The sequence below is a fragment of the Panthera uncia genome, chromosome F2, assembly GCF_023721935.1.
Source record: "Panthera uncia isolate 11264 chromosome F2, Puncia_PCG_1.0, whole genome shotgun sequence".
NCBI classification, from domain to species: Eukaryota; Metazoa; Chordata; class Mammalia; order Carnivora; family Felidae; genus Panthera; species Panthera uncia.
The window spans coordinates 45629148-45656193 of NC_064812.1; the positions used below are offsets into that span (position 1 = coordinate 45629148).

Below are 27046 nucleotides of genomic sequence, written 5' to 3' on the forward strand. Positions count from 1 at the left end.
ATTACAAACAAATGTATCTAAGATAAATGGATAAAGGTGTTTGTTGCAGCATTATTTGTCCCACTAAAAAAAAAAAACAGAAATAATATAAATGTCTATAATGATGGCTAATGAAAAAATTACTTATTAAAAAAAGTAGGAATTAGATGCTGATGTTAACATTAGAGGGATTTCCTTGAATTAATCATAAAATTTACAGAGTAATATACAGAATATAGCCTCTTTTCTGTGAAACCAAATAGTGTCACCAATAATAAACCCATGTGTGTGTATTGGCATGTTTGTATAAGCACAGGGCATTTAATATGGATTACTTCAGGGTAGCGGCAGTACTAAATGGTGATTTAAAAGTGGGCTTTAGATCTCCATAATCTACATTAGTTCCCTTAAAAGCCACTGCACATGAACATAAAAACTAAAAAGTGTGCTTGCTATTTGAATACAGCTACAAGAAAATACCCATTCCTTTCTTACCCTCCCACCATGAAATCACCACACCTAAACATTGCCACATGGAAATTCTAAAGTCATCATAACTTCAGAGAAATGAAATGGCAAAGAGATGGCTTTCTCATATACATCTTTTTTTTTAGCTTTTTGTTTTCACCGGTTTGTATTCCCACCAACAATGCAAAAGAGATCCTCTTTCTCCGCATCCTCGCCAACATCTGTTGTTGCCTGAGTTGTTACCGTTAACCATTCTGACAGGTGTGAGGTGGTATCTCATCGTGGTTTTGATTTGTATTTCCCTGATGATGAGTGATGTTGAGCCTTTTTTCATGTGTCGGTTGGCCATCTGGATGTCTTCATACATCTTTTTTTAAAGCCATGTAATATTTTAGCAAATTAAAATGAAAGTCTTAAAAAAAAAGTTGTGGCGGAGCTATTTAAGAATTTATACTAGGCTGTGTGTGAGTGTGTGTGTGTGCCCGTGGGCATGTCATGGGGGATGAGAAGTGGGTTTCAGGAAGGAAATTAGATGTAATTAGTGAAAAGCATAGAAATGTTAGTTTTCACTGTCTTGTTTAACTCATGTTCTTTTACTGCCTAATTGTCCTTTTTGTCTCAGAACTGTACCCAGACCCTAGACATTGTTAGTCTTAGGACCAGAAAGGGTCAGGGTGCCTCTTCAAATCATTCCATAGCAAATACTTTCTCACCCTCTTTTCAAAGTTTACCCTCTAGTATTTCCTTCCAAGTTGATATACCATATTTTTCATACAAAGACCCTGCCGCTAATCCAGTGGCAAACAGGACATTTGTTAGAATTCGTTTTCCAGGAGTTATGATGAGCTTGCACCAGCTAATTAGTCTTTCACTCCCATAACTGGTTCACCATATAACCAGAAGTGCCCATCATGGAACAAAGTTTTCTCTGTGCTTGTTATCTAAGAAAATTTAGATAAATTAAGCTTCAACTCTCACAGGCAGAAAAACAAGGAGGCTTATGCAGACATTAACTTATGCATAATACTTCTATTATATTCATATGTACCGTCATCTGTGTGAATGTGACTGTATCCCTGTAAGTCTAAGTTTCAGGAAGGCAGCCACTATGTCTTTTTATCTCATTACTTTCCAGTGTCTAGCAGAGTGCTTTATGTAATAAGTATCAATAAATATTCTCTGGATGAATACAAATACAAACAACTAAACATTTAATGAATGTCTATTTACTCCATGAACAGTTATTTGCCTCTTGTGTAAAATAAGAATAATAGTATTGCTCTACATAACAGTCTCAGTCACTAAAAGTGAAAATCAGGTAAGGTAACTGAAATTAAAATAATTTGTGTACTACAAAGTATTACAGAAGAGAGAACTGTATTGAGAAGATTATTGAAAGAGACCAGCTTTCAAATGATGGGTCTCTGGGAAACGGATACACACAAAAAAATTCCATGAGTCTACTACTGGGTAGAGTCATAATCTGAGAAACAAATTTAAGGGTTCTCATAATTACAAGATTAAAAAATAGAGCTTGGTGAATTCACTTTAATTCACTTGAAGTCTATATTTGCTATATTTGGATTTTCTCTTGTTCTTTCATTTTGCTTTTCTACCATTATAAACCCCTTAAGATATACCTTCAGAGGACTTCAAGGTCTCAAAAGATTCAAAACTAAACACTTCAGAAGCATTTATGTAAATAATAAATTATCTACATTTGTTACATAACATGTATTCAGTTAGGTAGTTTTTTCCAACTCTGATGGTCACTTCCAGTTCCTGAAAAACTCTTCAACGAGGATTGCTTCACATAGAGAGAAGAGGTATATGTGTTAAGGCCTCTGAATAGGGCCTTGGCCAGGTCACTAACTCACCTAAGTATGAACTTGGACCAGATTCTTGGTTGTTTTAAGTAAACCACACTTTCTCTAACATTTGTATAACTTAAATCTATCACTTTCCAATTATAAGTCTACTTCAAGTTAAAAAAATCCACATAATCCTACTTTATCATGCTGGCAAGTCTTGCTCATAAAAACCATTTTAAGAAACATACCTATGATGACTCTCCAGCAAAAAAATAGGGTGGTTGATATTAATAAATTAATCGTACACATTAATCAAAGTAATTTAATACTTGCCAAGCTTTCACCTGACTTTGTTTAAACAAATGCTAAAATGTCTTGGAGAAATCTCTCTCTCCTCTCTCTCTCTTTCTCTCTCTCTCTCTCTCTCTCTCTCTCTCTCTCTTATTCACACACACACACACACACACACACACACACATCATTTATATGCTTGTATTCTTTATCAGCTTTCCTTTTGCATCTGAAAATCAAAACCCCTCTCTGTTATTTCACTGTAACATTCAGGAATAAAGATACTTTATGGATTAGGAGAATGTGGGGGCAAATGTGTCTGTTTTCAGCCTCCAGTCTCTGAGCTAAGGATCTCCCACCACCTGCTGCTTCCTACACTCCCAAACTCCTGCTCCAGCTAGCTTTTCTGGGAGGAGAGGAGAAAACTGGAAGGGAGGGGAAGAAGGTTTGTGTGAGCAAGAGGCGGGAATGAGGAATGGGAGGCAGGAGAAGGCGTGGCCCAGCTCGGGCCGTCAGGATAAATACTCAGAACTGGGTGCGGGGTGTTGAGAGAGAACTCCGGAGGAACGCCTGAGCCGAGCAGCACCGAGGACAGCTCCCGGCAGCGCCTGCCCCCGTCTTCCTCCGCAGCCCAGATCTCTTTCACACACACACACTGAGGTTCTTGCTTACCCCATACTCGCACGGACACACACACACACACTCACACGCACACACGCACACACACACACACGCATACACGCAGACACATACTCGGCTGTACAATGGCAGAATCCCACCTGCAATCATCCCTGATCACAGCTTCACAGTTTTTCGAGATCTGGCTTCATTTCGACGCAGATGGTGATTATCTTCTCTTTTTAACTGTTTGAAGACCCCTTGTTCCTGCCCTTTTCCACCTTTCCCCCTCCCCTAAGCCTCCTGATCCTATTATCCCTCGTTTCTTTACTTCTTCTCCCACCTCCCTAATCTTGTCTTTCCGGCTGGCTGCCAAACCATCAACTTGAAAGTTTATATATTTTTTTTCTGTTATCCCAAAACCTTAAAGTTTTTTTCCTCTCCAAGAACGTTAATAGTAGAAAATGGGGGGGGAGGGGGAAGGGACGAGGAGGGAAAGAGAGAGCGAGAAGAGATTGGGGGACACTGCACCCCAAAGTTTGTATGGCTACACTTAACATCCTTACCATCCTCCTTTGCCATTAGTGGGTCTAAACTTTGACACTCGGAGGGCAGGGCTGCCGCCCTTTCAGGGTTAATCAATGTAGAGGCAAGAGAGAGCCTTGCGGGTGGCCAGACAATAGCTGTCATGGAAATTGAAAGGGGATGAAACTCAGAATGAGATGTCTGATACCTGGGTGCCTCTTTGTCTTTGCAGGAAGTGGCTATCTGGAAGGAAAGGAGCTGCAGAACTTGATTCAGGAGCTCCAGCAAGCACGGAAGAAGGCTGGATTGGTAGGTTTAAGTTTGCAACAGAGGAAAAAGAACTTCAACCTTTAATATATAAATATTCTAGAGTTTTCATAATGAGCCACCGAGATCAAGTGGTTTCCAGGGAATGTAGACAGGGGGGATGCAGATTTACTGACTGAGAAAGGAGAGAAAAAGCGCCTTTCCCAATTGTGTAGGGGGGAAGATGAGGTCAGGCTTAAGGGGTGGGGGGTATTGGAGGGAGAGAAAAAGAAATCCCCTAAAGGGGAAAACAACAACAACAACAACAACCTTACATCTGAAATCAGAGCTTTTAAAATATAGATTCTATACTTGTACGTGCTTTAATAATGCTTAAAAGGAAAATGTGGGTGCATGAGCTCTTTTAACAGATCACCACCTCTTCGATTGAGTTCTATTAGGTCATTTTTAACTTCTCCTTAACTCCGTGAGAGGTGGGGGGTAAAAACACATTTCTGCCCCTTGGTGGTCAGGAAACAGATCTGCAGATTATGGATCTCTTTTTCTATTGCCACTTATTGTTGACGTGGTTGGACAGATAAGAAAATGTTCTGTCTTGATCTTTCTCACTGGGGGAAAGTTGAACAACTTGCAACCTAATAATGAGCAAGAATTTAACAAGAAAGGTATTGATTTGTGTTGAGAGGGAGAAACCCAAAAGTCAGAGATGTAACAAGTAAAACAATTTTAAGAATTTCATGTATTTTTAAAAAGCAAAGTTATATTTTGATGCTATATTTGTGATTTAAGCAATAGGTAATTAAGTAAATGACAGTCCTTACTAATTATGAATGACTTACTTTTGGGTATAAATTTACCTGTTAAGAAAAGATGCTGTCAGCATAAAACTAAAATATACCCAGCTTTAGAATACAGAGGAGATGATTATGCAGAGGAAAATAGGATAAGAATTTTACTAATGTACTGGAGTTTATGTAAGACTACATTTCCAAAGACTGTTGGATTTGGGCTAGTTAGATGTTAATGATCTTTGACTTTTAACTACTGGTTAGAAAGAGATTTTACATTACAGATTAGATACATCTTTTATGTCTTTAGAGGAAAACATAGGTGTATGTGATTCTTTAGCAGATCAACACCTTAAGCACTGATTATATATATATATATGCTTATTTATATATCTTATAAATATATAAATAACTAATAGAATTACCTTTTTTCCTATCTAAATTGAAAATTGTGTGATACACAGCTCTATACAACATATTCAAAAGACTAACAGAGGGCTCTAAAATGTATTATAATGTATTGCAGAACTATCAATTGCTAAAGCATGAACCAAATCAACACTCTGGGAATTGTTTTACCCCAATTTAATATTATATGAACCTGAAAGTATAATAGAATGAGATCAAATAAAATAGAAAATGTTTTATATACTCTCTCCACACCCTCCCCTCCTTATATATACTACCATATATAGATTCCTGTAATATTATCACAGCTCTATATATCTTTGACTAATAAAGCAAAAACAATTCCTTCTCCCATTTAAAAATATATGTTTAAAATATCTGATTGGAAAATGTTACTAGCCATAAAATTTTGAATTAAAGCATTGTAAAATTCCCCCAGCAGCTAAATGATTGTATTTTAATTTTTCTAGATATAATTTCAACATTGTGATTTATTTTCAATTTAGAAATTCAAATACTTAGAAACTATAGTTTTTCAGATGTTTCTTTTCCTCTTCTCATTTTAATATTTGCACTTTTTTGGTAAATAAATAACTTCATGCTGGAGTTCTAAAGATTTTAAAGTTTTTTTCTACTGTCCAGTCTCTAATAGAATATTAGAAATTCTATATATTAGATATTAATCCAAACATAACAGACTTGAGCACAGGTACAAGATTATATCAAGTTGCTTAATATTTTGATTATTGAATTTTTTCTGGGAGATATATATATATATATATATATATATATATATATAGGCTTTGCATAGTTAAAATCTAAATTGAGATCTAGGTTGAAAGCTTCATGTACTAGACAAATATTTCACTATACTATTGACCCCATTGTAGTAAACCTTTACATATTTCTTCTCTTTTTTTAGGACATAACAACCAACCTTAAGAACCAGGTTTCTTTTCATTTCTGGCCACATAATAACAAATTTCATTGTATTAATAGAAACATTGTTTGGCTTCTCAGATTAATAACATGAAATTTTAAAAATTTCACTAATATTAACTATAAGTGAATATAACATTAATGAAATATAACAACCCAAAATAGGTTGGAAAACTACCTTTTGTACTAAACACAGTATTTAGTCTTTAAATTTGCATTAATTTTCATAAAGCTTTATTTTATTGTCATCATCATTACATTTTGCACTGTTTAAAACATAGATTTTTGACATAGTTACAACGCAAGAAGTTCACAAACTAAATGCCAAGTCTGCTAGTTGGGGCACCTGGGTGGCTCAATTGGTTAAGCGTCTAACTTCAGCGCAGGTCATGATCTTACAGTTCATGGGTTTGTGTCCTGCATCGAGCTCTGTGCTGACAGCTCAGAGCCTGGAGCCTGCTTTGGATTCTGTGTCTTCCTCTTTCTCTGCCCCTTCCCTGCTCATGCTCTGTCTCTCTCTCTCTCCCTCCACCACCCCCCACCCCCGTCTCTCTCTCTCAAAAATAAATAAACATTAAAATAAAAAGTCTGCTAGGTAAACTAGTGGTACTATACAATTTTAAGATTTAAAATCAAATGCTTTGGTTTTTGCTTAAGGTATGTGCATAAAATATAACTGACAGTCCCATTGTTGCCAAGAGGTAAATGCTTTCATTTTCTTACAGTTGTTGCTGTAATAAAATTTAATAAATGCAAGTTACAATTAATCCACAGAAGAATTTTGTTTTAAAGACTACATTGTAATTAAATTGCTTGATTACTATTTACTACCTCAGTTCTACTAAACATATTCACTTTAATTCAAAAAGGATTCTATAACAACTAATAGTAATAATATTTAGCCTAAATATAACTCTTAAACTGTATTAACCTATCTATCCCTAAAGCAAACTCATGTGATAGATAATACCACCATTTTGTTAGTTACAACAAAAACTGAGACTTTAATATACTTTCCCAAGGACATAGAATAGGACATTAGTAAAGGCTGACCTATTTTAAATAGGCTTCAGTTAATACAACAGGGCTATTTAAAATGGGCTATGTTGGAGACCCAAGGGTATAAATGCAACTTCCTGAATACTAGTTCTATATTCAGATCACTAGTTTACAGTTCACGGCCCTCTAATCTGTCAATATGTGAAGAGATTATGTAAGCAATAGAATAGATTAGAAAAAAATAATTCAAATGAGATCCAAGCATTCACTTTGTCACTATTAAACATGTGTTCTCATACTAAAATACATGGGAGAGAAAACATCTCAGAAAAAAAAGGAAACAAGGAAACCCTGGAAAATGCTCCCTAAGTTATTCTTGGAGGCAAAGATCCAAAACATATAACCAATGGTTTATAATAAGGTCATCAGTATTGTCTGTCTCTAATGAAAGTACAAATTGGTCAAGTCATTTTTTTATCTGACTTATTTTTTTTTATTTAATTTTTCAATTTATTTAATCAATAAATGCCACTTTTATGTTGGAAACACAGAAGACACTGGAAACACTGAAGAGTGACAATGTGAGTCACTCTTCAACATTCACATTTTTTGCTTGTCCAAACTGAAAATACCTATTATTACTTTCCATGGATAAAACATGTTAAAATAAGGGAAATGTTATAGGGCAATTAGTTGGAGCAATATAAAAGAACGTTTCTTGAAGCAAGCAATGTTTAAAGTACATCAACAGTGATCATTATATTTGAATTCACTAACAGTTATGAACTGAATAAATCTGACTATACTTTCAAAGTATAGCATATTCTCAAAACTAGTAATAGAAGATGACTCAGTGATTGAATCAGAAGTGATCATCGTAACCCTTTCATTTGAAACCAGTAAATACTGTGTATCAGCTATGTCTTTAATTTTCATGAGAATAGTTAATTGCTATGCATAATTATAAATGGTTTGAATTCCAGGGTTTTTTTTGCATAAATCATTAACACCATCACAAGCATAATTGGTATTTTATTTAAATAAACTTCTTACCTACTTTTATATAATTTTAGGAGTTATCACCGGAGATGAAAACCTTTGTGGATCAATATGGGCAGAGAGAGGATGGAAAAATAGGAATTGTAGAGGTAAGAAACTTATGCATGTTTCGGATCTACTTTTAATAAGTGAGCTTATTGTAGTTGTGACCAACTCAAACATGATGTGGCAACACCAATTTGGAGAGGATTATTTTGCCTAAGTAACATGTTCTTTTCTGTTCAAAACTATGAACTAAAAAACGTCAGAAATGTGGGACACCTGGGTGCCTCAGTTGATTAAGTGTCTGACTCTTGATTTTGGCTCAGGTCATGATCTCACAGTTGTGGGATCAAGCGCCACACTCAGCATGGAGCCCACTTGAGATTCTCTCTCTCCCTCTCCCCCTTCCCCCCTTCCCCACTCATACTCTCTCTAAAAATTAAAAAAAAAAATTTAAATGCTCACAAGTGAAAGAGAACCTAGAGTTTGCCTAATCCAGAGCCTAAATTTAATACATTATGAAACCAAGACATGGAGAGGTGAAATGATTTGCCTTCGGCCATGTGCATATTTGCTGGCATCGATACGGTTAGAAGCCCAAGTCCCAGACTTCTGTATGAGTACCTATGCCATTATGTTACCCTGTTTCACTTGGATAAAACACCAAGCACATTGTTTAATGGTATTTTTATTTAATAGTGTAGAATTTTCTATTAAAATATAAAGTGACATATTTGTAATCCCTATGACAATGGCAAAAGCTGCATTCTGGTTCCTGAAATTCTATTCTAGATTGGCAATTGACCTTAATAAAAACACAAGAGGTAAACAAAGTTAGTGAATATTTTATGATGTGTTATAGGCAAGGATTTCCCTTGAGTCTCTAAAAGTATAGCTGTGGGTGTCAAATCTTATCTTCTGACAATGACTATTTCTGTGGGGGACAAATATTTTTTATGAATCAGGGAAGCAAAACTTTGATTATGCCTCGATTCTTCTGCATTCTCAGATTTGTGCAACAGCTGTTGCTTCACTTACTTGTACTTTTTGAAACTCTGGTGTCCCAGCTACTCTATCTCTGCAACCTCTTAGAGAAATTGAGTGGACAGCTTTATCCAGAAAAATTAATAAGGTCATATTTTAAAATATGCCATATCAAAAGTATAATAATATTATTATAATATTCTTAATAGATTAGGTTGTGATGTACTCTGGCTGCCAAAAACATGTAGTTATAATTTACCTTTGATTCAGAGAATTAACCTGGTTTTCAAATACTTGATCATATAGGACATCTTTCATGTCAATGTGAAATACTTATTTTCAAGCAGCTACTACAAACGGAGTTAAGGAAGGACATACTATTATTATCTTTGTAATTAAAATATTTCCCTGGAGTATACACATTCCCCTTTGCCTATGTGTAACTCATTACTATATAAATAGATAAATTAACAGTACTGGGACTTACAGATTGACATAGAGGCCAACTAATCAAGGTATGAAATCATTGAGGACAAGAAAATAACATTTAAATGAACATAAATGATATGAGGCAAATCTACTTAAAACTAGTTGGAAAATCTAAAATCAGTGAAATTATAGATGTGCCTATCTCAGAGTTTGGTACACTTTATCATTCCAGTAGAGGAAGGACCATCATTTTATATTTAACATATTTCACCTTGAAAGACTCCAATGGTCTCAGCTACTTATTTTACTTAATTTCTTCAGTTATAGTAGATTAAACAGTATTATAGAAAAGCATGGATCCAATTCACATGCATTTTATACTTTTTAAAGGACTAAAAGAATCTGTTTTGAATCCAGGTTTTACTATTTATGATACAATCACTTAAGAATTATAATTTGAAGTCCTATTTGAATGAGTGTCCAGGGGTCACTAGCAGATGCATTGTCCTGGAGGTATGAGGAAAGAAATTTCTCTAGAAGTTTGAGATAAGAAACTGTTGTAGAAAGTAAAGGTTGCATGTGTGAGAAAAGATAGTTAACAGAAGAGGATAAAGTTAAGGAAGGCTGAAATAAAGAATTGAGGAACTTTTTTTTTTAAATTTTTTTTTTAACGTTTATTTATTTTTGAGACAGAGAGAGACAGAGCATGAACAGGGGAGGGGCAGACAGAGAGGGAGACACAGAATCTGAAACAGGCTCCAGGCTCTGAGCTGTCAGCACAGAGCCCGACGCGGGGCTTGAACTCACGGACCGTGAGATCATGACCTGAGCCGAAGTCGGACGCTTAACCGACCAAGCCACCCAGGCGCCCCGAGGAACTTTTATAGCAGTCACAATAATAAAATTTACATTAGTATGACAATATACAATCTCTAAATAAATACATTCTCTCATTTGATCCTCACAACAAAATAAAGTAAGCCTAAATACAATATGAGGGTCTATTTTTATAGTTGGGGAACCTGAGACTTCAATAGAATTTGACTAATGTTAAGGAAAAAATAAGAAATAAATGGGGGAACAGCCAGAACCCAGCCAATTTCTTCTAAACTGGTTGGCCTTTTTTTTTAATTAATAAATGATCTGTGCATTTTCTGCATGAAAATAAAATAGTTTCAATCATCAGTAGGTTGATTTCTTATGGCAAGGCTTTATGTTTAGCCCAATTGAACAGGATGCACAAAGTATAGAGAAGTTACCAGACCAAAGCACTTGAAACATGATTTGGACAAAACTTTCAGATCAGCTGAAGCAGAATAAGAGAAAACTTTCTAATAAATTCTTATGTGTCTCACTTAACATTCCAGGACACAGAATTTTTTGCTGAATGGGACTCCTGGGAATAACTAGCCAAAAATCCTCATTTTAAGGATGAAGAAACTGAAATCCAGAAAGGTTAAATGATGTGTCCAAGGTCCCACTGGCAGGAAGGACAACACCTGCAGAGAAGCCTAGATTGGACTCGGATTTCAGAGTTCTTTTCATTAATCTGAGTTATCAGCCATGGTGTAAGAAGAGGGGTGGAGTGGTAATTAGTTGAAAGGAAGAGAATTATAGAATGTAGAACAGAAAGAGTACTCAATGCAGGAGTTCATAGGCACGTTGATTCGGTCTAGGGTGGTTAAGTAGGAGTGAAGAGAGTAAAGAGAGGTTCTGAAAATCATTGGAAAAAAAGAAGTTGAAAGTTGCAGATTGCATGTAGAAAACTGGGATGGGAAGGGTAGGGAATGCCTGAATTTATAACATGCCCTCTAGTGTCACTAGGAAGTTGTATAAAATGGAGTTCATCTTTTCTTTTTTCAACTTGACGTATATCACTTGCTAAGAAATCCTATATATAATATGGTACACAAACACACAAATCCTAGCCGGGAAAGGGAAACCCCATGTTTTCCAAAATATGTGATAATCTACCTACCCATATCAAGATACTGTAACTTTGGTGTTCAAACGGAAAAGAAAGTAGATTTGCCTACATATTTAATAGGTGTATTCATGGGCTCATCAAAATCTAATCAAGGTAAGCCAAATGATATTCATGTGGTCGTCTGCTTTCCTGTTGGAAATGGGCTAAAGTGATTTGGCTTTAAGTGAGATATGTTGCTCAAAAGATCAGAAAATACAGTGATTAATTTTCAAAGTTCTGTCCTGAAGTGCACTGACCTTGCCAACAACATACTTTTGCTATCTAGAAATATTTAAAATGAAGGGTAATATATAGATATCTTTCCTCTGGACTTTTAAATTTCATGTCTTTAAATAGATTTTAAAATTCACACAAATATAAAGAGATTCCTAATACGAACTGAAAACAGCAGCACTGAAATTCTGAGAAAACTGAACAAATACCATGACAGTCAAAAAACTGTTCTAAATTTATTCAGACTAATAGCTCTATTTCAGAGAAGGCTGATTAAAATAATTAAAACAGGAAGGCTGAATGATTCAGCAGATAACGTGAGCACCAGAGAAGAAATTTCTAATAAGCATAGATATTTCCCTTAGATATCAAATATGTAAGCTTTTCACCTGATCCCTTGGGCAACATGTGAGAATCTACCACCCTCTCCAGTTTTATTCTATCTATTTGTCCAGGTCAGTACATCCACTGAAAAAAATAGATCTAAAAGCTATTTTAATCCTAAAACTGTAACAACCCTCCGAGGGAAGCAGACACTTCTGTAGACTTTCCCTCTTTTCTTCCACAGTGGGATTTGAGCATATGAGTTTAGCTCTAGTGAATGTAATTTTTCATGGCAGACTACTTTTCCACCTCAGAATTTGGGGAAATGATGGACAATGAAATCAGATTAAAAACTTCCCTCTGGCTGCATGTTTTTAAATGATTAGGAAAACGTTTTTGATTGAAGATTTTAATGGAGGGTGATGAAGGTTACAGACGAGGACCTAAAAGTGAAGAAAGTCAGACTATCTGATTTCAAACCTGGCTCAAACTATAAACTGTCTGATAGCAGTTCATTTATCCATTCTGCCTCTGTTTCCTTGTCTGTAAACAGGGATGGTATAGGAGGACCAACATCAAATTTGATAAAGCATGTCAAACAAATGGATCAACCCCAGCACACTGTAAAATCTCAATAAATATATTTGCTAGAATATATTTAAAAAAAAAACTAAAAATCTACACCATTCTGAATGCCAACCCTTTTTCCCACTTCTTATATAATTTTTCATATTCTAATTGTTAAACTCAACTTGTCTTAAATTTATATGGGATTATTTGCCTTCCAAATTTCCTGGAGTCACTTAATTGCCTAGGAAAAATACTTCTCTGGTTCCCAAATGAAATAAGTGAATGCTTTGTTAATATGTGCTGAAGGAGGTTAACATGTACCATGAATGTCTTCAAGAGTTAAGAATTATGCCTCATATGTGCTTTGACTTATTTAGCTCGGGCATTAGGTTTCTAGTAAAAAATTGCCCTTCGTATGTGCTCTCCTTGCACCTAATACTTACCTTTATCACTATATCTACTTTTCTGAAATTGTAGGGAAAATCTTTGAAATTATCTGCCTCCCTATAAGGTTCTTACCAGCAGTGACTATGAATCCCCAGCATCCAGTGCAGTGCCTAATAGGTTCTGAATCACAGCTACATGAGCTATAGCAAGGACTTTCAACCTACTTCAAAATGTAAGGCAGGAGTTCTACATAATACCTAGGAATAAAAGAAAGATGTAAAAAAAAAAAAAAAAAAAAAAAAAAAAAAAACCTGTGACATGTTCAGTTCTCTGGGAAACAGATCTAAGTTGAAAATTAGCAGTTTAAGGAAGTTTATTCAGAAATGCTCTTGGGACCAATACCTATTGAAAGGAAATGAAAAGAACAGGACTGGGCAGAGAGAGACTAGGGGCTGTGATACAGTCTTAACGGAGGCTTTAGCTGATGCTACAGTGGGCTCTAAAGCTGGGATGGCCAGTCTCAAGTTGTGTGACAGGGCTGTGGTTTTTGTTTTGTTTTGTTTTTTATCTCCACGTGGATCACTCTTGGGACACTGGCTCCTTGGGAAGGCAGTTCTCTTCAGCCTAGATAATCTCCCAAAGTCACCCCCAAAGACTCTCTCAAAGTAACACTGTCAGGACCTAAAGGGAGCTCTGGGTGGAATACCACAATATCCATCCCAATCTCTATCCATAATTCAGTAATAAGTTGTTTGAATTATCTCTAAAGGAAATCTCTATTTATATACAGCCTTTGCTGACAGTAGACCATAGTCAATTGCCTTCATTCATAGGTTTAGTAAGATATTTACTGAAATGTTTGCAGGTTCTGGGCAGAGAAACAGTAAATAAGACACAGACACTATCCTCATATATAGTCTGCATTTATATCTAGGAGAGACAGGCAAACACACTTTTCCTTCCCAACTCTCAGTGACAAGTAACCAGTTCTCACAACTGAAGCTTTGAGGGTTTCTGGTCACAACTGTCTGCCTTCTATTCGTTCCCCTGCAGTTATTCTTCGCTCTCTTTTCCAACTCACAACAGAGTTTTGAGAGTTCATAAAAAAGCAGGCAGGTAGCCCAAGAATTAAGAAATTAGCAAAAACCTTGGAACAGGCAGGACCGAATACTTGCATGGACCGCAGAGACTTAGCAAATCTGAGAATAAAGCAGCCTTACTTGACACCTTCAATAAAAGGCCTCTCACACTTTGTAGATACACTCTTAGACACCAGAGTTGGAGAGCTACTGCACCCAGCTCTGAAATTTGAACATTGATGCACAGTGTGTTGATGGAAACATCAATAGCAGGACCATTACATTGTGAAACACACCTTTAAAAAAAGATGATTTCTTTGTGTTCACTATACCTACATCCTATTCACATTTATTCCGGTGTCAATCTGTTTTATAAATTTTTTAATGTTTATTTTTGAGAGAGAGAGAGAGAGAGAGAGAACAAGTGGGGGAGGGACAGAGAAAGAGGAAGACACAGAATCCAAAACAGACTCCAGGCTCTGAGCTGTCAGCACAGAGCCTGATGTAGGGTTCAAACCATGCACCTTAAGATCATGACCTGAGCCGAAGTCGGACTCTTAGCTGATCGAGCTACCCAGGCTCACCTCATTGTGTCTCTTTTAATGGCTAGCTTGTCTTATTATAATCATTTACATGTTTAAGACTCCTTTTTAATGTCTATAAAGTGGGATGGCTCTATATTCAGTTTAACATTAATAGTTCAAATTAATAGATTGAATATGTCAAATGTAGTTTCAATCTATATTTTTGTAAATAATGAAACCATGTAGGACCAAAATGGCATGGCAAAAGAAACATACATTTATACTAGACATGGAGAACAATTTTTACCATCTCTATATTTGACATTCTAGAGACATCTAAACTTAATGCAAGTTACATGAACTTTAATTTTCAAAACAAAGATGGTTAAAATTCTCCCTTACTTTACATTTTGTAATTGCTTGCTAGTTCATTCTTTTATTTTTTTCTGTTTTCATGAATTTGGAGGATTTTAATAAGTATAATTTTTTCAGAAAAATTATTTTGTGTTCAAAATACTGAGTTATTAAAATACAAGCAATATAGAAAATTACAATGGAGACAGTAAAAATGAATACTATAAGTCATGTTAAGTAGGTATGTTTAATGAAGTGAAATTATCAACCAATCCACAAGCATTTATGTCAGGCATAAAGCATGGCTGAGCACACTCTGGGCATTCAGCAGATGAAGACGAAGAGCAGCCTCTGCCCTCCTGAAATGGATGGTCCGACAACCTACAAAGTGGTATCTGACAAGTTACATACCAATAAATAGGAGAATTGCTACTTGCTATTTCCTATTCCCTAAATGAATGCTTATGTTAATATACAACTATACTAGTGACCTTTGTTTCAAAATAAGAAACGTTTTCTGACTGAGTCATATTAATATCCTAGTAAGATATTTGGGTCTGTTCTCAGTTTCACTTCCATATGTAGTGTCTACAAACTGAATGGATCTGGTTTGAGGTATCATTTTAAAGACCCAAAAACAAGTGAAAGGACATATTATATGGGCATAAAAAAGCAGAGGTTACTTGCATATAAGTTGGAATGATATGTTTTCTATTAAATTTTATTTTTTAATACCCCTCAGCAGATGAAACTTTTTAAAGGAGGGGGTGGGGAGCTAGTCTTTCCTATAATTTAGTAGAAACTTTGGAACTTATACTGAACTTAAGTTGATCCATACCATAGGTTCTTGGGCTAAAATCCAGGGATGAGCATCCATGCCTGAATTTCAAGTGAATCATCAACTTCTGGAAATCAGATGAAATATAGTTTGTGTAGGTTCATTCTTTAATGGTGAAGATATGGTGATTCTACAAGATTCTCAAAGTCCTTTTGAACCCAGTACATTTAAGAGATGTTGGTTTCTACTTCAATTCCTTATTGTAGTGATGAGAGTACTAAGTTCCAGAGGTGGCTGAGGGAGTTGCTGGGGACCACAGCTAATTAGCAGCTGAGCCAAGAATAGAACCCATGCCTGCAGTGAGGCCATCAATCCAGCTCCCACCCTCCCTGCACACAATAGATAGATTACAATCATCTTAAAATGGGATCTGGAGCCCTTTTATCTTCCAAAAAAAAGGAGGGGAGCAAGAGAACTGAGTTATGAAATGAGATCTAAAGAGACAGGTCATAGTGTTGAAATGGGGATCATAAACCCGGGCCCTGGTTCCAACAGTGGGCACCCTCTTGGATGAAACCAACAGTTTAAGAACAGATTTTCCCTCTTTCTGTTTAGTTCCACTGTTCATCTTGAGTTGTCTTCCCACCTCTCTTTCCACTGCCTTACAAGTATCTTTAGTGTATCTTCCTCGCATCTCTAGGCTTTCTCCTCAGACCCAGGAATTCATTGCTTCCCTTTCTTCCTTTCCACTACATTCACATTTCTCATAGTTTCTTTCCTTCTACTTGACATGTACGTCCCCACATTGACATGTATGTACCCCACATTATATGCGCCCTGAGAGGAACAAGACTGCTCTGTGGCACAGAAGAGGTGAAGGCCGGGATGAATCTGCTCAGATGAGGAGTGGTCCAACCAGTCCTATCTGAGCTTTCTGGGTGCACGCGGACCAGCCAGCCAGCCAGCCAGGCAAGGCCACCCAAGCATTGGAAAAGACACCGGCTCTGTGTAGGAACAAAGTATCAGCAAGGGAAGGTCATTCCTAACGTTTTTCCTCTCCCGGCTTTCTAAGCAATAAAACTGCTTCGAATAAATATGTTCAAAAAGAACTAAGCAGGAAGTAATGACAGAGGCTTGCTTTCTTTACAACAACTTTTCACAACTTTTTCAGTTGGCTCACGTGTTACCGACAGAAGAGAACTTCCTGCTGCTCTTCCGATGCCAGCAGCTGAAGTCCTGTGAGGAATTCATGAAGGTAAAACAGAGCCCTGTCAATGAGGGAGGTCTTCAGAAAGCTACTTAACGCAAGAAAATGGTGGCTTTTTTTTTTTTAATGTGTTTGGTTTTCCTTATCCCAAATTACTTACAGACATGGAGAAAGTATGATACTGATCACAGCGGCTTCATAGAAACGGAGGAGCTTAAGGTAAGCAAATAAATACGTGTGCTAAGCTTTCTTTTTCCTTTTAAATACAGTTATGAACTCTGTAACATTTTAAAAAGCCTCCCACGAAAGCAACTAACTGTTGAGCAACGGCACACTTTCCCCCACTCTTCCACATTGTTAATGAAGTACCAGATGAAACAAGAGACTTCAAGTATGTCTTCAGTTCTATTCAGCAATGCAAAAGAAATTAGCATTTTCTGTGGTGCAAACAAATTGTTATACTAGATAGTCAGATATAACAGGATACTAAGCCAAAGAAGACACTCCTTTTCATTGAAATTTGCCATTTTATTTTATGAATTAAACAACTAATATAAAGAGATTTCTCTCTCAAGAGAAAGAGAGACAAGTATTGGACACCTACTATATGTTATGCACATTCTTTTACCTAATCTCCACCTGAGTTCTGAAGTTAGTACTACGCTCCTGAGGAAAGAGATAAAGAGAAGTTTAGTGATGCGCTAAGGCGACACTGAATGAAGACACGGGGCTGCAGTGTTTAAACCCAGACTCCTCTGCCTCCAAGTTCCCTCGACATTCCATACCACCTTCTGCCTCTCAACAAGAACGACAGAGTCCTCGCACGATCCCACTTCTGAAAAGTTGCAACTTTGAAAGTGAATTTAGGAACTTACCTCTCACAAACGTACAGAGGAGCTGGTGGGGGAGGAAGAAGATACAAAGGAGAAGGCAAAGTGGTCTAGAAATCAAGTTATTCTGTCTGATTTTTCATCTTTCAAATGGGGGTAATAATACCTTCCTCTCAGATTTATCGTGAAGCTCAAGTAAAATTCTGTGCATGAAAGATTTTGTGACATTCACGAGGCACAATAAATTACATTATTCATGAACTCAGTAGTTCAGGAACTCAGTAATTTACTAGTCTTTCAGAAGTATGGCAACATCTTTCTCTCATTTCCTCAAATCGTCCCCAAGACTTCTCAGTCCAGAAGATCCTATTTTGTCTATCTGCAGGAAATAGAATAACTAAAAGGGAGGCAAATTGATACTTACTGAGCACCTATGTGGTGCTCAGTACTATGTGGCTGGTAGAGTACTAGGGGCTTGAAATGAATTTTGACATTTAATCCTCACAGAAAACTTGCAAGGCAGGTATTATCATTCCCACCACGCAGAGAAGGTGAAATTTACAGAGATTGGATAATTTTTCAAAGTTACCTAGCTGCTTATGAAAAGAATCTAGACGATCTGATAATGTTAATGATGTTTTTTTCCCCCCACAACACCACATACTTCCAAGCTTCAGGCATCAAGAGCTACCTCTCCTGTTGTCCTGTGTGGAGATAGGAATATCAAATACCATTTCCTCATCATGGTTTAACACGGTTTAAGTCACATACAGTTTTTTTTTTAAGTTTTTTATTTTTGTTTATTCTGAGATGGGAGGAGGGGCAGAGAGAGAGAATTCCAAGCAGGTTCCACAAGGACAGCACAGAGCCTGACATGGGGCTTGAACTCACAAGCCGTGAGACCATGGCCTGAGCCAAAATCAAGAGACGCTTAACTGACTGAGCCATCCAGAGGCCCCATTCACATACAGTTTTAGAGATGGAACTAGGATGTTTGTACCACTGTAAAATTGCTAAAACACATTCAACAGCAGCTTCTTGGAAATATAAACATTTTAAATGTGAAAACAAGGTCTTTTACACAAACTTGCAACACAACAACCTAGAGCTCACAAGGTGACAGTTAAACTTGTGTTTTTATTCTACAGGACCAAAAAAATAATCGTTTTCAAGTTCATAATGAAAACCTTAGCTCATTTCCAATACTGACCTTCTTTGTTCTACATTTTATTCTCAGAAAGAGATTCTAAATAGAAGTCCTCCTCTCTGGGGAATTTTAAAGATAAGTTGGCATTCTTTTTTAATGGATCTTTCAAGAAAACTAATTTTAAGATCCATAATAGAGTAAAACATCACTTGCTCTCAGACACGACTTTGAATCTCAGCGTCCCGAGGTTTCTCCCAGGCTATTTTTGTGACCACCATTTTAGTCTCTGATGAGGCTTTTTAACCCAATTAATCTCTGACAAAAGGCTCATAAGGCTCAAAAATAAAATTCACCCCCAATAGATAACTTTGAATTTTCCATGCTTCACTTTGGCTTTGAAGTGCAATGCTTGAAATGAAAATAAATTTAATCAAACAAAGAAAAAGGTCTCCTTTCTCAGAAAGAATGAAGTTAAATCAGCCCAGCAGAACTGGTACATTTGGGAAACAGAAAAACCACTACAGAACCAAAGATACCCAATCCTTCAATAATATCCAAGCATAGTATTTGCTCAGTTTTCCATAACTGCTTTAATTCATTTTCTGAAAATAATAAAGAAGTTGCAAATGAACAGCACTAGACAAAATGATTATCATATGCCTGAGTGCTAACACTTTTATGTGGCTTTCATAAAGCTTTTTATTTCTTTTTTTTTTTAAAGTAAACTCACTCCTAAACTCCAACTGTCAAATTAATAATCATCTTTTTTCATCCTTCCCACAATAATCTCTATTTTAATATGATTCATATATCCTTCAAGGATTAGATAATATCATCTGTGGCCAGCTGTTTTAGTCTGAACAACCAGCTGAAGCATTCTCTCCAAGGTGCTTGGGACAGCATCAAGCCTAAAAGTTAACTGACTGGCCCTTCAGTGAAACAAGCTTCCTAGTGGTCAAAAGCTGATGTGAAAATACAGCTTGCAAGGAAAGAAAATCCACTAGAAATTAGAGGTGGTTCTCCATCTGGCTCACTAAGAATTTTCACTCATGTTACAAAGGCACAGAGAGGGGCCCTTGTGTTTCTTAGAAAAGTCATACGCGCCTTTGTGAAGATAACATTATGTAGAAATGCATCCATTGGGCTGGTTGGTGTACAAGCTTGTACTCAGATTCCTACACAGTGCACAACCCAGATACTCATTTAACTGAAGTCACAAAAGCAGTGCAACACAGACTATAACACATAAGGCAGATATACCTGTCAAAGGCAGCGGCATCATTGGAATGCCACGTGAACCGTGTAGAATAATGTCCCTTCTAAGGTCTTCTCCTCGCCCAGTTCTACCCTCAAAAAGAGGCCTTCTTTGCATTCTTGGGATGTTCCATTTCAGGGCGGCCTGAAATGAAAGCAGACTGTAGGTTACTGATGACATTTATCTGAGCGTTCTTTGTCTTAACAGAACTTTCTAAAGGACCTGCTGGAAAAAGCAAACAAGACTGTTGATGATACAAAACTAGCTGAGTATACAGACCTGATGGTAAGACTGATCTTGGAGAGACTGTAACCCAGGGTCTATGAAATATTACTATGTTCTTGTTAATTCCCAAGGCTATGGAGGATACATGAAATAAACCATGGTATGGGCATCACTTGCACACAGGTATCATTTCACTTGAAAAGTGAAATACTTCAGGATGTTTACACCTTGTGAGGCTGAGTGAGAGCTGTTATCTTTGGCTTTAACATAAGTAATCAACACGAGTATTTCTTTTCTTGTGGAACTGGGTAATTTTTATCTATAAAACATCATTTTTCTTACAAAGCCTGTGTAACTATATCACCAAACTTTGAGTGAGGCATTCCAAATGTACCCTGATGCTATGATAAATAGTATAACCAAGACCTCTTATAGAATATTGATAATAGAGCCAAGAAAATTGCTTTACACATAAGCCCTTAATGATTTAGGAATGAACACATTTATGAAGTTCTAGGTAGAATAATCCAGTGCCCATGAAGGTCATTAATTTCAAGTGGGTAGTTTCTTCATTTTGACTCACAGAATTAAGACTATGAAGAAAATTCTTTGCCAAACTGATTAAACTATGGACCACTATTTTGGCAACATTTTAATTAGTTTTTGAAATTCAGGCAAAATTTTAAATTATCCATATCAGTACATATATGTGGTTTAAGTACTGTAAATGTACAGTAAATTCTTACAGTTTTAAAATAAAAACCCATAAAATATAAGTGTATATTATAAAAATGATGTTATATTAGGTTGATAAAGGGGTTAGACTTTTTAGTTACCCTGGAAAGTCATCTTATAAAAGGTTTGATTATATTTGATGTAATTGAGGCTTACTTTCAGCCCATCCTACTTTGATGTAGGGAAAAGAAAAACACTAGAACTTTACTGTTGTCTTATTCACTATACAGTGAGATTATGGAGTGAGACTAATCTTTAATTTCAAAACGATTAAAAATTTTCATTGCAAGGAAGTATCCTTTTCTATCTACTTGTCATAGCATTAGCATACAAATGTGTCACAGTGGACAGATCTGAATAACTTCTGGAAATGGACAATAACCTACATTTATTAGTTTTCTGTTTTGTGCCAGTCTTATGGGATGTCTATTTAAAGTAAAGACTCCTTCCAGGTGGAAATTTGAAGCAGTCTTTTAAAAACCACTCAGATGGGAGTTTCCCCCCTGTTGGATTGGCCTGGCGTATCTGATTCAATGTCATAAACCAGTTCAAATCTGAGAGGCAAATTAATCAAGAACTAATTAAAATTTAAATATATATGTTGAGAAATATTCCCCTATGGACACTAAATTGTGTGATCAAGTCCAATGTCTTGGTAGACAGTTTGACAATATTAGGACTCATGGTCAATAGATTGTAAAATGTGTCAGTATCGGACCCTGAAAAAAAATCTGCCTCCTACAAGGAATGTTAGAACATCTGAAACCATAGACTCTTCTTTTTCTCCCTAAAGAGACTTCACTAAACCTATATCCATTATGACCCTGATAACATTCCTTTCTTTAAAAACAAAAGTGTTGCTTTTTCACATGTGTAATGTGCAAACTTTATATATTTTAACACATTTCATCTATAATCCTTCCATGTAATATAGTACAGCAGTAGTTGCTACTTTCTAAAAACATGAATGTTTCCTGAATAAGGGTAGGAGTGTATTTATATATCTGGACGTGTCTTGGTATATGATGTACCTGTAAGTGCAATGAGGAGGTAGCTAGTATCCGAGGGTAAATAAAACAATTGAAAATGATGCAAAAACTCTATTCTCTAAGAATTTATTCATTCTTCTTCAAAAGAAGTCTATTGCTTCTGTCTGTAAGTTTATGCTCTAAAAGAAGGAAACAAATGTTTATTCTCATATCATTCTTTGGAGAGTTTTAGGGTGTGCTATATATTGCCAGACACATTCTCTCTCACATCTTGATACATACACATACTTGCAAGAAAAATAAATGATGGTATTCTAGAATCTAGCTAAGATCACTATTGCTCTGTTTGACTATTCTACATTGTCCTGATATACTCTGGCAATTGACACAACTTACAGAACTAAAAATTTACTCAAAGCTTAATAAAAGCTAGTTTCTAGAATTTTGCTGCCTGTATAAGTAATTGATAACTCACAGTGCTTTACTTTTAATTTTCTTCTCCTTCCTGCAATAAATCATTCTTCAATGGCTACAACAATAATATTCTGTCTTTCAGCTGAAATTATTTGATTCGAATAATGATGGGAAGCTGGAATTAACTGAGATGGCCAGGTGAGTTTAGGAAATACATGGATATTATAATAAGTTGATCCTTGTCCGGAAAATCTCATCTATTAATATTTCTCTCTCAAAAGGTTACTACCAGTACAGGAGAATTTTCTTCTGAAATTTCAGGTATTTCTCTTTTCCCTACTGTAAATATTATTTTCCTTGGAAAGTTAGACTGTGGGAGATTTGCCAAGGGAAACACAATGAAATACAATAGTAGCATTTTAACCTTTTCTCTCTTCTCTATCACCCAGGGAGTCAAAATGTGTGGGAAAGAGTTCAATAAAGCTTTTGAGTTATATGATCAGGTAAAAGTTCATTTTTATCTATAATTTGATTGTTTAGGAGAGTTTGGAAAATGCTCACTTCAGTGAAAACAAATCTCTCAAACTAAAGGTCCATATTAAAAGTAACAGGAGCTATTAAAATTACTCAGCCAATTCATTCTTGTCACAGGAAATGTATTATGGTATGTCCCAATCAGACGAATCTGGATTCCAATCCCATGCTGTAATTTATCTATTTTGAGGCTTTAAATAAGACACCAAACTCCTCTCAACCTCAGTTTCCTCATTTGTAAACAGAAGATAATAATACCCACTTTACAGGGTGGAATGAGGATTAAGTTAGTTGAAAACATCCAGCAAAATCCTCCCCACCATGTGATAGATGGTGACATCATGCACATGAGGAAAGTTTGTTAGTAATGTCAATAGTTGACGTCCTTTATTTTCTTCTAATTTCTCTACTTCTGGACCAAATCTGACCTCTTGGGCTCTAGCATAGCTCTGCCACTACCTGCTGTGACATCAGGCTAGTCACATAGCCTCCCCAGGCCTCAGGGTCCTCATTCACATGAACGTATTTATGACCACTTAATTACTTCAACAGGAGGTGATATTGTTAACATAAGATGAAATGTTAAATCTGAAAGTGCTTTGAAAAGTTCAAAGTGTTTTATAAATGTAAGGTGTTGAATGAGAGGCAATTCACATGTATTTTGGACATCGGGAGCAATTAAGCATCTTGAGGGTCGGACATGAAGACATTGGAATATCTGCCAGTGAGATTTCTGAGGATTTCGATTGTTTCTGTTTATTACATCCCCCGTTATTGCTCAGTTGGTTGTATACTGGTTTTTTTCTGCTCCCTCAGGATGGCAATGGGTACATAGATGAAAATGAACTGGATGCTCTACTGAAGGATCTGTGTGAGAAGAATAAACAGGTAATTTTGTTACCATGCCACTTACTTTTTAGGCAGACTATAAGGATCCATCCACCACACATCCATTTTTGGAAGTCTACTTTAAAGATTTATACAGCAGCAGCAGTAGAATTCAATTCTTAACCTGATTTGGCACTGGCCTAAATCAGTGTAACTGTGATAAATATATTTTAAAACAACCTTGTGATTATTCACTTTAGTGTAAGATTTCAATCCAGCTCTTAATGGATTGATGTAGCAAGCAGTTTTCATCCTATGTTTTATCACTTGACAGTGGTTAATTAACTTCCATATTTAACTGGATAACAATGCCATCTATGTTCTATACAGGACCTGGATATTAATAATATTCCAACATACAAGAAGAGCATAATGGCTTTATCAGATGGAGGAAAGCTGTACCGAACGGATCTTGCTCTCATTCTCTGTGCTGGAGACAACTAGAGTTAATGACCATGACCACTTACTAGCGATACATTGTATCTAAAAAATAACTGTGCACTATAAGGGAGTAGGCTGTATTTTCTTTTGTATCTGTAAATTTAACTGCATATAGCTAATTACCCAGGATGTGTGGCACTTTCTTTTCAGCTTGTTTCTACACTGTTTGTAATGTACAGTTTTTGTAACTACATGATTGGAAAAGAACGTCTTAGGCTCAGGCCAGCCAATACACCCAACTGGGAACAAAAAATAACCGAACACATTCTTGCTGTCACAAATATAGTTGGACATGATTTCCCTAAAAATTCCATTAGGATTAATCTCTAAAATTCTAGTCTCTGATGTGTAAATGCACATGTGTCACTGAATAGGAGAATTATACCTAACAAGTTACCGCTTCAGACAATCATAGGTCTGTCCCACAAGATAGTTTTAAGCTGTATTTCCAATTATTAGGAGGAATGTGCTTTTGCATCTAAAATACCAAAATATCAATCAATAGTTAGTTATTTGTGGCTCTATGAGGTTAACAGTCTCACTAGACAAGACTTAGTTAATTAATCAACAACACGTCTACTGCTTGAATCCATACCAAGCTATTGGTTCAAGTTAATTTGATGACAAGGAAGAGTAGCACCAGATGAAACATAAATCTGTCTGATTCTACATCTGTATTTCCAACAAGCCTACTGTCAGAGAGTGTGACCTTAATCCATTTTCTAAACTGTTTTCACGTGTTGCAAATTATAATTATTCTAGTCAACTGCTGTTTTTATGTCATATTGTGTGATCTCTGATTAAATTATATATGCCGAGTATCCTGGTGTCTACTTTGCATACTTCCTGGATTTTCTTTCCATGTAGGACTGTCCATTTCCACCAAGGGTGTCTGCTGCCTCTGAAAATATTTTTTTCTAGCTATAACAACTCTATTTTTTACTACATAATTAACTTTTAATGTTAAATTCATAGCACCCTGATTGTTGAATGTTATATCATCAAAATTTTGTGTATTCTGTGAATTCTATATATTTCATATTGAGATCAGCATTCAAAATAGTTCTATTTCTATCTGCAAATAGTTTCAAATGAGTTAAAAATAACATCTGAAGAGAAATACTAATGTAATCATTTATCATACTTAGCAAGGGAGATTCTAAAACGTTCTTTTGACCTACATCCAAGTCAGTTTCATATATTTGTAGCTAGAATATCCTATACTGGTTATACCTGACATGTAATGGTTGGTGACTTCGGATTCTTTGATTGTGAAGCAGAGAGCTAAGAGTTATGTGTCTTTATGAAATTTACAAAGTTACCACCAAAGAATTAATGGTTCTAGATCAGTTTAAATGTCCCCAATTCTATAAATTCAGCACTACTTTTCTCAATTCATAGAAATCACGACAAAATAAAAGTGAGGTATCTCTTTCCCTCAAGGATGAACAGAAAATAGATCTGTCAAAAAATAAAATTTATCAAAATGATGTATTAGATTGGCTTTGCTTCTAGTGTGTAAATGGAAGCACTGACCTTAGGTTGAATTTAACGACTAAGAATAAAGAGGAAAATAACTCATTGCTTGTATTTTTGCTTCTTCCTCAAAAAGTCAGTGGACATGTAACTGGTAATCAATCCAGGTGGAAATGTAGGATGCTCAAGTTATTATGGCCTAAGAAATCTAAATAAATGTAGATCTGCCTGCCTCAGTGAATCATTGTATGTCTTATGAAGAGAAGCCTCCAACAATAAGATTTACAAACAAAGAAATCCCCCAAAATCCAAATATTTGAAGTTTTTTGCCCAACTGACATAATCAAATAGTTCTTTGTGAAAGATTTTTTCCAAAGGAATAGGAATATACAGAATTTCTTACATTCATCTGTTCGTGACAGATGAAAATAGCTGTTAATTACAAAGTATATACCAAAATGAGGGCAGGCTTGGCACTCTTACCATTGTAGCATTGAAGAAGAAAATAAGGGGTGCCTGGGTGGCTCAGTCGGTTAAGCGTCGGACTTCAGCTCAGGTCATGATCTCACTGTTTGTGAGTTCAAGACCCACATCAGGCTCTGTGCTGACAGCTCAGAGCCTGGAGCCTGCTTTGGATTCTGTGTCTCCCTCTCTCTCTGCCCCTCCCCTACTCACGCTCTCTCTCTTCCTCTCTCTCAAAAATAAATACATATGATTTTTTTAAAAGGAAAACAACAGCGATAAAAGTCTGATATCTGGGGTCACTTCCTAGAAAGCCCATAGGAATAATGGTCATGAATCTAGCACTTGGCCTATCATGGTGAACTTGAACTCCTGAGCTCTATCAGGGAAAGAAATTCTTACAGCTCAGCTAAATCAGTCACACTTCCTTCTAAGTGATGGGCCTGCCTCCTGGAGCAGAAAACAGAAGAGAGTAAAGGAATCTGACAGGGCAGATGTAAGGTAACTTATGCACACCTACCTCAGATTACAAACAAAATTCATTCCAGGTACATTATCAATCCAAGTGCAAAAGGTATACAGACAACAATGTGTTAGAGTATCTTCCATCCCTCATGCATGGAAAGATTCCTTAACAACCAATTATGAAAAAACATTGAGTAATTGGACCCTATTAACCT

The 27046-nt window shown here is 36.2% G+C and overlaps 1 protein-coding gene across 1 annotated transcript; it reads left to right on the forward strand.

Moving 5' to 3' along the window:
• The first annotated feature begins 2820 nt into the window (after nt 1-2820).
• CALB1 (calbindin 1) lies at nt 2821-24528 on the forward strand. The gene is made up of 11 exons (XM_049633605.1): nt 2821-3392; nt 3925-4001; nt 8167-8241; nt 16935-17018; nt 17133-17189; nt 20410-20487; nt 22708-22763; nt 22847-22886; nt 23015-23068; nt 23916-23987; nt 24318-24528. Exons 1-11 carry the CDS (start codon nt 3314-3316, stop codon nt 24429-24431), a joined length of 786 nt encoding a protein of 261 aa, XP_049489562.1. The 5' UTR covers nt 2821-3313; the 3' UTR covers nt 24432-24528.
• Nucleotides 24529-27046: the final 2518 nt, after the last annotated feature.